Raw genomic sequence first — 12111 nt, 5'->3', positions numbered from 1 at the left:
CACCCATTGTTCTCTTGCCAGACTGGCAATATTTTGTGCCCTGTTCTTCAAAGTGCATAAGATACTAAGGCAATCATTACATGTGGCTGCTTACCTCAGGTGTCAAAAAAGCTAAACGGCTTGATGCTATTTAGTTGCTTTTCCTTTTTCACAGATTTAACCTGGATCCAGAAAAGAAATGCACAGACAGCATGCTGTGGGAAGCTTTGGAAATAGCACAACTGAAGCATGTGGTGAAAGCTTTACCTGGTGGGCTAGGTAATAACTCCTTTACCTCTGAGGAAATCCAGCATTAAAAATATTGTTAGTTGAAGTTAAGCTGTATAGTATACCTTTATTGGAAGTGAAATTGTAGAAAATACATTATACATGATGCATTTATTTTTTCTGTCCTGTCCTGCATTGATCTTGGTCAAACTGGTTTTCAACATTTCTTCAGTACTTCAAGAAGATACCAGGAAAGACTTAAAATGAACTGGTTCACATGTAACATTAAATCCATGGTCTAGTGCAGGGGTGGGAACTGGAACCACCCAGTGGGCCATATTGTGATCTCTCTCACACCCCATGGACCACATTTAGCATGTGCGTGGGGCTGCCCTGACAGTCACTTGACATCACAATGATGTCAGGTGACCCTGTTTTGCATTAAACTGTGTGAACAAATGCACAGCCCACAAAGCACTCTGCAAGACCCAAGACACAAGTGCTGGCAATCTGAGCCAGGTGAGGGCAGGTGGGCATGGCTTGACCATAGTGGCCTCACAGACTAAATGGGGAGACCTGGTCAGAAGTTATGCACGAGCCTGAATGAAGCCTTGGGCTCCCACACTCCACCTCTGTGTTGCAGCGATTCCTCAACCTGTGGGTCCCCAGATGTTGTTGGACTACAACTCCCATCATCCCTGAACTCTGGCCTTGCTAGCTAGGGGTGATGGGAGTTGTAGTGCAACAACATCTGGGGCCCCACAGGTTGAGAAAGGCTGGTTTAGGGGGAAGGAGGCACTCAGAGATAGCTTGTCTCCACCCACCGCCATGACAGGTGGGCTCGCATGATGCAGCTGTAAAGACTTAGATAAGCAGAGGAGACTCCACCCTAGTTCCTTCTCTCTCAGCATTTGGCTTCTTTCCCACTCTTCACTGTTTGTTTTTGAAGCACTACTTTGTCTTTCTTCTTACCATTTCTTCCTCTCAAGTTCTTTCCTGCTATTTCCTCTGCCTGATCATGGGGCTCGTAGAGAAAGGCCATCTGTCTAAAGAGAAAACAGTACACAAAGAAAAGTCGTAAGACTGGTGAGGTGCAGGTCCAGAGGTGCTGCTCTCCCACTACCTCAACAATTACTGTTGGCTCTTAAGGCACGTTGTCACTGGAACCCATATATTTTCACAGGTTTCCTCTAAATATTAATTTTATTCCAATCAGATGCCATTGTCACAGAAGGTGGAGAAAACTTCAGCCTGGGGCAAAGGCAACTGTTCTGCTTGGCTAGGGCCTTTGTACGGAAGACAAGTATATTCATTATGGATGAAGCCACAGCATCAATTGACATGGCAACTGTAAGTTTACAAATGACATGTCCCTGAAAAGGAAGCAAAATTGTTAATTTCTTTGTTTTTTTAACTAGGTAGTTTTCACACAATGTTTCTGTTTATGCATGTTTCTGAATTAACTAAAATATTTGTTCATCGGCTTATATAGGAAAATATTCTTCAGAAGGTTGTAATGACTGCATTTGCTGATCGAACGGTGGTGACAATTGCAGTAAGTATTGTATTTTGCTGCTGAGATGCTTTTTTTGAATGTGTTGTACATTTTTAATACACCTGTAACATTATCATCAGCTCTTGCTTCTAAAATGAGAAATTTCCTTTAATTTTCAATCAATTATATTATGTTTCTCAAATCTGAATCAAGACAACTCTTCCTCCCCTAACAAAATAAAATGTTGCCAGTAAAATATTATTTTTAACATTTCAGGGGGCTCAGTTACAATGTGTTTATAGCCATAAGATGTTTTTGTTTTAATTCAGGGAAACTCTTTGCAACAAACCAAAATGAAAATAGTCAGCTGTGATCCTGGGGGCTGCCCAGAAGAGATTCTTGCCTGGGGATTTCTACAAAGCTCTTTCCCAGCAGCAGTTCCCAGATGTCTTGCTTGTGGTTTTTCTGCTTCTCAGCTAGCATGAACTGGGAGCACCATCTGGGAAAACTGCATAGAACTCACTGATCATGACCTGCTATTATCTATTAACTATTTCAGCAGGTGGCATTCTGAAATTGCAGGCTTGAAGAGCATTATTTCTGTGGATAAGAGTTTTTTAAAAAAATAATAATAACAAAATCACTTTCCGCCATGGCTTGGAGGAGGGGGCGGGTCACCATGCCAAGGTGTTTACGGTATGCTGAACAACTTCTATCAGTACAGAAAGGGGACAGAGGATGTTGAGCACAAAGAGGGCTAAGAAGCTCCTAAAAAGACAGAACCTTCTAAAAATGAAGGATTCTTTTAATTTATTCCCTCACGTTGTGACTATGAAACAATTAAAATACAATAAAGAGCAGAATAAATAAATCAAATTAGCAAAATCAACAAGGGAGAGATGCTTCGAACCAAGTTAAGAAGTAGATTTTAAAAGAGAGAGAGAGATCAAGTCACATTTCAGCTAAAGCTTAAAAGAGAGGGAGCCAACTGAACCTCTTTAGCAAGAGAGTTCCACAACAGAACTTTGTTGCTTCTAGAGTAACTATGCCTTTGTGGGTGGCAAGATTGGTTCATATGACAGGAAGCAGTCCTATAGACATTCTGGCTCCCTATTAGTTAGGGCTTTTAAGGTAAAAACCAGCACAAATTGTGCCTGAAAACAAATGGAGAGGCAGTCCAAAAAGAAGCTTTGTGGCTGCCTTGATCAATGAAGTGCTAATTACATTCCAATGAGCAAAGAGGTTTTTGGCAGAACTGAATCATTTTTTTCTCATACTTGTATTTTCTAATAATCTAAAAGTATATCTATCACAGATGGTTACATATATAATTATAATTCTCATCCTATCTATTTCATTATTATTTTTTGTAGCACCGGGTGCACACCATTCTTAATGCAGATATGGTTATTGTAATGAAGAGAGGAGTTATTCTGGAATATGACAAACCAGAGGTTCTTCTGGAACAAGAAGATAGTGTGTTTGCTTCTTTTGTCCAAGCGGACAAGTAAATATAAATAAATTAAATATTTGCAAGTGCAATTTTATTATCCATTTTATAATTCAGTAAATTACCTGTAAATAAAAAGCAATTTAATAATATAGGGCTGAGTCTCTTCATTCTGGGGAGATGGGGGTCGGGACCAAAAATGGTTTACCTTTTAAGTATGAATACATTGTCCTGCTCTGTGAATTTCTTCAAGCAGTCATTTTTTTTAGTAATTATTGCTTGTTTTTGTTTATTTAACCTGATTTATACCAAAGCTGTGTCACAGTGGATCAAACTATTACAAGAACCACTATGGTACAAAATTAAGTTTAAACAATGAGGCTTTTAAATAAAGGAACAAACCCACCCCTTATCTGAAAGTTATCATTTCAGATAATACCATATCCAACCATCATTTTCTTATCCCTAAGCAGGAACAGGTAATTCAAAAGGGAGATTTCATAACTGTATCAACAACATGTCCTTATGTGCCCCTGTCATACAGATATGCAACACAGGTTAAGTGGACAATGGAAAACACTATAAAAATGAAAACAGCTTCACAATCATAGGAGACAACTCCTAGGAACCCTGTCTTGTACACTCATATGATTTATGCACCTGTTTCATTGACCACATGCAGATCAGGAGTCGGGATGGCATGGATGAGCATGTTTTCCAACTACATGTTCAATGTCACACTGAAAAGTGTTTCAATTAATCCATCAATCAATGGGTGTAGTACTGTTCAGGGGTGGAGGGGAAGTATTAACAATTTCCCAGGTACAAAATATATTATAATCAGTGTTGGGGATCTGAACTACAATCTCTGTAACATAAATACAACCTTGAGGAAAATCATGCGGGACACTATACAACAAATTAGTATTTCATACACAGGCACTGAAAATCAACTGTGCAGAGAGGCTGAAAGAAGCAATAAAAGTAACATCAATGACACCCCCTCTGAGCAAGAACCACGGGGCACTGGGATGATAGCTTCCCCTGCAGTGTGTTCCCATCTGCTCCAATATCTGAATCAACCATGCTGATCCTCCACAAAGCTAAGATTTATGCTCTTGTGCTGATCAAAGCAAAAAAAAACAAAAAAAACCCTGTTTGAAACTGACAAAATGAAGCATTACAAAGCAAATTCTTAGGAAGAATTACCTTCATCCTAACCTCACCCTCCAATTAGTTCATACTGAACAACCTATGTAATATTTTGAAAATACTGTCCCAGAAGATTATGACCACAATTAATTTCATCAAGATCTAAGCACTTATATAATCTAAAATAAGTTAATGATGAGTTAATGACTAAAAAAACCCAATTGAGTAGCATTCAACATTTATGGCTCACAGTAAACCCAATGAAATTACTGGACCTGAGTAAAACTTAGCTGAAGGCAAAACCCAATATGTATACCCTGCTAGATTATATATATTGCAGACTATTAATATTGTTCAAGAACCAACAAACTTCTAAAAGGCCAAACAACCTCCAATAATATAAATTCTTCTAGGAGATACAGCAATGAAAGTCTGTTGCTTCAGTGCTAAATCACAGTTTACTATATTATAACATTTTTTTAAAATGTAAGCTGTTGAAAGTAGATCTGATGCACTCTCAAAAATAAATATTCTATAGTAAAATAAGGCCGAGTTACTTATGTACCTGCACAGGTGGTGATGTTCATTCTAGTAAATTCTAAATTACCACAGGTAACAGAACACTGCACAAATTTATAACAGAAGATTTATGCATAAAGACAGCCCCATATGCAATTAAATACTATTTTCTATCTCCCTTTGGGAGGGTGCTTTTTAATGCCCTGCAAAGTACTTCAATGGATATGTCTAATATTAACTGTTTTTACCTTACTTGGAGTATACCTGTGTGCTTGGTATATAATCTTAAAATATCCCTTCAGTGAAAGATGAAAAGAGGTGCCTGAACACTTAAACAGCTCAGCAGTCCCAAGGACACTAAAAATAATCAAGTAGCCAGAGAAAGCTCTTGAACTTTACCCAGATCTTCTGTTCAGGAAACAGTTGTGGAGAGCTTGGGCAAACCAATTAGCAGTGATAATGGGAACTGTAACATTTGTTAAACAAGGAAACTAGCATTTGCACATCAAGAGACTGGTGCATAAAGGCAGGCACGCGCGCACACACACACACACACCCTCCTCTAATGTTCATTTTAATGAAGTTCATTCCCACTGCTTCTGAGACCAAATGGAATAAGAGAGCACCAACAAGTAAGCAAATATGCCACCACCTCCCTTTCCATATTAATCTGTGTGCCTTCTTCCTCTGGGTGATACACTAGAAAGGGGTAGGCACTCCTCCACTCTGTCTAGGTCACGGGTGAGGAACCTCCAGCCCATAGCCCAAATTTGCCTCAACATCACACGCACCTGCCCCACGCACCTGAAGTTATATGTGACATCAGTTGTGGGACAGGTGACACAGCTGGATTTGCTACATGACTGAGTTCCCTAGGAGGAGCTCAACTGCATGGTTGATCCCTGAAGAAAGCAGGGCTGAGGTCACCTCTGAAGTGATCAGCTGCACAGTTGAGTTGATGGCCTCACTCTTGCTGACCTTGTCTAATCCTCTTTTAAGCCATCCAAGTTGGTGGCCGTCACTACACCTAGTGGGAGTGAAGCCTGTAATTTAACTATGTGCTGTGTGAAAAAAAAACTTTTTATCTTGTCTCCTGGCTCTTCCAACATTCAGCTTCATTGGACTGCCCTGAGTACAGTGATACCTCAGGTTACAAACACTTCAGGTTACAGACTCCACTAACCCGGAAATAGTACCTCGGGTTGAGAACTTTGTCCCAGGATGAGAACAGAAATTGTGCAGCAGCAGCGTGACAGGAGCCCCCATTAGCGAAAGTGCACCTCAGTTTCAGGTTAAGAACAGACCTCCAGAACACATTAAGTTTGTAACCAGAGGTACCACTGTATTAGGGAACAACTCTATCCACGCCATGTCTAATCTCATATACCACTTACTCACCATTTCTCAAAATAAAAGCCCTAAATATTGTTACATTAGAGAGAAATTGCTCCAGACTTCCTCTCTATTCTGCACTGCAGTGAGTGGCTGGTATTGATAAATAAAAGAGGCAGCTTATCTGAGCAGGTGCACTGAGCAAGAGCTCTAGGCCTCTTTGCATATGAACACTTGATCCCTCCTCTCCGTCCATCCATCATGGCAGCTAGGAGGATGGGGATGTTTCACCTGGGAAAGACAAGGTTAAGGGGAGGAAGACAGTGGCCTTCAAAGATTCACTGCTTCTGCACCAAGCAAGGGCCTGGTTTAGGGAAGCTTAGGGAAGCTTTTTATTGTATTTTAATATTCTGTTGGAAGCCACCCAGAGTGGCTGGAGAAACCCAGCCAGATGGGCGGGGTATAAATAACTTTTATTTATTATTATTATTATTATTATTATTATTATTATTATTATTATTATTATTATTATTATGGAACATAAGAAGCTGCCTTGTACCACGTCAAAGCAACGGCCTAACTATCTCAGTAATGTCTACACTGGTTGGCAGTAGCTCTTAAGGGTTACAGCCAGGAGACTCCCCAGCCACACCTGGAGACGCCAGGGACCGGACGTGGGACCTTTCTCTTGCAAAGCAGTTAGCAGCTGTGCCAGGGCCTTGCCTAGGTGAGCGCCCAGGTTCCGTGCAACCCCGTGACCCTATGATCCCTTTTGTGCGGTCTTCTCGTGACTGCGCAGCCCTCCCACCATAATGGGTCTCCCTTGCGCGACAGCGCCCCCTGGCGAGCGTTCCGGAGAGTCAGGTTCCCAAGCGCCGCCGCCAGCGGATTTGCCTCTGAACGCGCCTCCTCCGCTGCCGCCGGCTTCTCCAAAGCCGGCCGCTCAAGGCAGGCAGGCGATCCCGGCTTGCGGCGGGCTGGTTGGCTGCGAGAGCGAGCGGCGGAAAAGCCGCCGCCTTTGCAAAAGCCGGCGAGGGCTGTGATTGGCGTGCGCAGCTGGGGGAGCGCGTCGGGCTTGCAGAGGCGGGCGGGGAAGGGGAGTCGGCCAGGGCAGGCGGAGGGGCGGCGAAGGAGGCACAGCAGCAGCAGCAGCAGCAGGAGCAGCAGGAGCAGCCGCGATGGCTCCCTCCGACAGCGTCCCCGCCGCCGCCGCCGCCGCCACGGGCCGGGGGCTGTAGGAGGAGAGCGCAGGCCAGCCATGCTGTCCAGGAAGGGCATCATCCCGGAGGAGTATGTGCTGACCCGGCTGGCCGAGGATGTCCCGGATCCGTCCCGCTACCGCGCCCGGGAGAGGAGGGCCCGCTTCGTGGGCAAGAACGGCGCGTGCAATGTGGCCCACAAGAACATCCGCGAGCAGGGCCGCTTCCTGCAGGACGTCTTCACCACGCTGGTGGACCTCAAGTGGCGCCACACGCTCCTCATCTTCACCATGTCCTTCCTGTGCAGCTGGCTGCTCTTCGCCATGGTCTGGTGGCTCATCGCCTTCGCCCACGGGGACCTCGACCAGAGCACCCGCCAGCTCCACCTGCAGCCGGGCGACGCCGCCGGCGGGGCGGAGGACTTCGTGCCCTGCGTGACCGACATCCGCTCCTTCACGTCGGCGTTCCTCTTCTCCATCGAGGTGCAGGTGACCATCGGCTTCGGCGGGCGCATGATGACCGAGGAGTGCCCCGCCGCCATCCTCATCCTCATCGTGCAGAACATCGTGGGCCTGGTGATCAACGCCATCATGCTGGGCTGCATCTTCATGAAGACGGCCCAGGCGCACCGGCGCGCCGAGACGCTCATCTTCAGCAAGCACGCCGTGATCGCGCTCCGCCAGGGCAAGCTCTGCTTCATGCTGCGCGTGGGCGATCTGCGCAAGAGCATGATCATCAGCGCCACCATCCGCATGCAGGTGGTGCGGAAGACGGCCAGCCCCGAGGGGGAGGTGGTGCCCCTCCACCAGATCGACATCCAGATGGAGAACCCGGTAGGGGGCAACAGCATCTTCCTGGTCTCCCCGCTCATCATCTGCCACGTGATCGACAGGAACAGCCCTCTGTACGACGTGGCCCCGGACAACCTCCACCACCACGAGGATCTGGAAGTCATCGTCATCCTAGAAGGGGTGGTGGAAACCACGGGCATCACCACTCAAGCCAGGACGTCCTACTTGGCCGACGAGATCCTCTGGGGACAAAGGTTTGTGCCCATCGTGACCGAAGAGGATGGGCAGTACTCGGTAGACTACTCCAAGTTTGGCAACACTGTGAAGGTGCCCACCCCAAGCTGCACTGCCAGGCAACTGGAGGAAAACCAGAGCATCCTGGACAGCATCTCCTTGTCACCTAGGGGCACTATTAGGAAAAGGTCTGTCCGGTTAAAGCCCATGTTTTGCATATCCGATGAACCTTCCTGACACATAGATTCAGCTCCTGTATCAGACACAGCAAGCAAACGGGGGACCCCAATGTGTTATTCAGATTGTGGTTCCACAAGGTAGGTAAGATATTGTTTGGTGCAAGACAAATGTGTGATTCAGGACATCTAAGGAAAACTGGGCTTGAATCATCTCCCTTTGACTTTCTTATTTATTTGCACAAACACTTGGAGAGGATAAACAATCTGAACAGAAAGTCGCCTTTTTTGAGAAATCATTTTCTATGTATTAAGTTGTATTATTTATCCTCTGGCAATGCATAGATTTGATATGTTTTTAACTCTTATTATATACAAGCATCTCAGTTCCAGTACAGTAGTAAGTTAATTAGGCTTAATAATAAAGAAATAAGTTATTAGTATTTATGATAAAAAGAGAGGCTGCATACACAAGGGTGCCTGTTTACACTGCAGTGCTTTATGTCTTAAATAATTATTTAATTTAATCCATAAATAATATTACATGGTTTATTTTAATTGCAAGTGAACTAGGTGATGTATAATCTCATTGGCACTCGTTAACTTTATAATTAAATTTAACTGGAATTAAGTTCATGCCAAAAATATTAGACAATAATAAGATATAGTAGTTGCAGGTAGGGGTTGCAAACAGGAAAATGAAATGTCTTAAGTGTGTTTATTATTCTGTCACATCCAGCATCCAAATCCTACATGACACAAGTATAAACCTTATAAGCTTTTTATTAGTGCTGCCTGCTACTGAAATTGTAGGCACATTCAGTTTTGACTCAGTTTAATTTGAACTAAGGAATTAGATCCTTCATCTTAATTCAAACTCAGTACCCAATATTGATCCTTCTGACCTGAATAAGTAGAATGTCATTTTAAAATAGTGGACATTTTGTACAAAAATACTTTCTAAGATAATTTATAATGTAACAGACAAATAAATAACAATATGCAAGCAGTATATTTACGCCTCCTTTGAATTCAAACCATATTTGTCAATAAATGGCAACAGCAAGATAAAGCCATTTGCTGGCAACACAATTTGCTTGCCTGCCTGTGATAACAAATCCAAATCTTCATGTGACAGCATCATCTATAAACTTACAGTAATGTTCTTTGTTTTAGTAGAGTTAGACAATACAAAAGACAGCCTAGTAGACAGAGTGTCATTCTAGGGCTTTGGATACCCAGGAACAAATCTCCACTCACCCATAGGGTTCGCTGGATGACCTTGGGCCAGTCAATACTTTCAGCCTCACCTACCTCACAATGTTGCTGCAAGGAGAAAAGAAAAGAGAGAGCCATTTGTACAGTGTTGAATTCATTGGAGGAGAGGCGGGATATAAAGAAAGTACATAAATTCTTATTACCACTTATTTGGTACTGATTAATGGGGACAGCTCAGTGACTGCTATTAGAAAAATCACACTGAACCTAATTGTGGCATTTACCACACCAAAAATGATAATGGAACAAAACTGACAATCAGAGACTAAATTAGTAAATGCGCTTAGATTTTAACTAATTTAATCCAAATAGATGGAATGAAATTAGATCAAATTAAATCAAAATTCTTCAAACTGATCTTATTTAAGTTACTCGACTGAGTGACTATATCGAATTATGGATCATATATGTATTAATCAAAAAGAGGATATTACCTTATTTTACCAAATAAAACAGTGTAGGAAAAGGAACTGTAATTCCAAATGTAAAGTCTTAAATGCATGTTACATGAGCATGTATGTACCTTTTAATACATTTGCATGCTTTTAAGATATTTGCTACACAAGCAGGTGTGGCATAGCTGTGCAGCCTGTGCACAATATCTAAACAGAAACAGTATGTGGCATGGAATAAAGCAGCAAAACAAAGTTAATGGTTTTATATTCTGGTAACAGAAAAAATAAAAGCTACACATTTTAAAAAAACACACAGTAGTGCTCAAATGTCTGTTATTATGATCACATTGTTTAATACAGTTGAGGATTGTTTTGATATCTCACCTTTATGGTTTGCTACATCTGTGTAATTTCTTCCAGCGATGTAAGTGCTCTTAATCTCTTTACAGCCTGCCTCTACTTATCCTTGTTTAATTGTAAAAATGCCACACAGATTTTGTTGATTTCAAATGAAAGAAAATTGCTTTCACTCCCTAAAGTGCCCTTATTCAGCATCAAAATGATGTTTGTAAGTTATGCTGAAATGTAGCTTTAACATCTAGGCTGCAATTCATTAACCCAGAACACTTGGGTTTAAATTTATTTTAAACTGCTGATTGGGACAAAACAGGTTGTAATCTAACTTGCACCTGCTTTGCCAATTTGTGGAATTGGTTTGCATGCTGAGACACTAGGGAGGTTGCCTTTAGTGGTACTCTAAAATGTAAGAGGTTGCTGTATTGTTGCTGAGTTAAACAGTGAGATTCTAAAACAGCTGTTAAATCATGCATGTGATATAATTCTCTCATAGGTCTGGATGAGGATGTGCATGAGCCTATTCATGCAACTTTTTGTGTCTCCAATTGCTTGAGGAAATCTATATATTCATAGATTCCCTTTGTTCTGTGTATCATTAGCTGGGGAACACGGAAGGAGAAATTTAGAATAATTGCTCTCGGGGCCCAGTGCTACTGAGGCTGTCATTGCAAGAGACCTGGCTTTGTATATTTGCAGAATGACAGATGGCCAAAGAAATGGATAGTCAAAAATATTGTGACAGACAGGAATAACATTTGGGTCATTGCTGAATTTAAAATTTCTATTCCTGTTATATTTAAAAGAAAAATGCAAAACTATAATGACAAAATATGTTAATACACACCTTGCTTCCCTTTGTTAACAAATAAGTTGATAACTTTAGGTTGCAATCAGATATACACTTACCTGGGAGTAAGTCCCACTGAAATCAATGGGGCCTACCTCTGAGCAGATATGTGTAGGACTGCCCTGTTAATTAAACAGCAATAAATTTATTCCTTATGAATTCTGGTTATGTGTATTCCTTGGGTTCTTTATTTGAAGTCTTAATAACAATATACTAACCCTATTTCTCCGTATGCACACTTATTCAATCAAGGTTGTTTCCTTTTTTTCTATAATATCAGAGGTACCATTGAGGAAAGCAAGTAGATAGTCAAACCATCTCTCCCCACATGTTTCAGGTCATATGTTGTGATTTCTCAGGGGTGCCTTCTCTGCCTTGCCAACACCTGGCTCCGTACCAGGTGTGAGGAGCAGTCAGCCTTCCAGATGCTGATGAACTACAGCTGCTGCAATCCCTGCCCATTGGCCATGCTTGCTGGAGCTGATGGGAGTTGTAGTTCAGCAGTTCTGAAGGGCCCAAGGTTCCCCGGATCTGTTTTACATGCTCACAATATAGGTTGGGGCTATCATTCCTTCACCTCTACCACCTATACAAATCACTGAACAATCTTTCAGGATTAGGAAGCAATTCCTAATTGATCTACAAGTGGATATTGCTACATGCCAAAATGTAAGCCCCA

The 12111-nt window shown here is 42.5% G+C and overlaps 2 protein-coding genes across 4 annotated transcripts in view; both read left to right on the top strand.

Annotated features, from left to right (window-relative positions):
* Positions 1 to 3306, top strand: part of ABCC8 (ATP binding cassette subfamily C member 8) — a 65923-nt gene extending 62617 nt beyond the window's left edge. For all 3 annotated transcript variants that reach the window (XM_082192858.1, XM_082192857.1, XM_082192856.1), the window contains 4 exons: positions 155 to 258; positions 1424 to 1557; positions 1700 to 1762; positions 3076 to 3306. In XM_082192858.1, coding sequence (XP_082048984.1) covers positions 155 to 258; positions 1424 to 1557; positions 1700 to 1762; positions 3076 to 3213 — 439 coding nt within the window. In that variant the 3' untranslated portion in view covers positions 3214 to 3306. The remainder of the gene's footprint in view (positions 1 to 154; positions 259 to 1423; positions 1558 to 1699; positions 1763 to 3075) is intronic.
* A 3974-nt stretch (positions 3307 to 7280) lies between these two features.
* On the top strand, positions 7281 to 11591 carry KCNJ11 (potassium inwardly rectifying channel subfamily J member 11). Its single transcript, XM_082194624.1, has one exon. The coding sequence runs from the start codon at positions 7414 to 7416 to the stop codon at positions 8614 to 8616; it is 1203 nt and encodes a 400-aa protein (XP_082050750.1). The 5' UTR covers positions 7281 to 7413; the 3' UTR covers positions 8617 to 11591.
* The last annotated feature ends 520 nt before the right edge of the window (positions 11592 to 12111 follow it).

The sequence above is a fragment of the Podarcis vaucheri genome, assembly GCF_965113315.1.
Source record: "Podarcis vaucheri genome assembly, chromosome: 1".
Taxonomy (NCBI): Eukaryota; Metazoa; Chordata; class Lepidosauria; order Squamata; family Lacertidae; genus Podarcis; species Podarcis vaucheri.
The sequence above is the reverse complement of the archived record's forward strand: the minus strand, read 5'-3'. Positions and strand labels throughout refer to the sequence as shown.

What these genes read in the sequence shown, in the direction of transcription:
- KCNJ11 (XM_082194624.1), top strand. Translation starts at nt 7,414, where the DNA reads ATGCTGTCCAGGAAGGGCATCATCCCGGAGGAGTATGTGCTGACCCGG.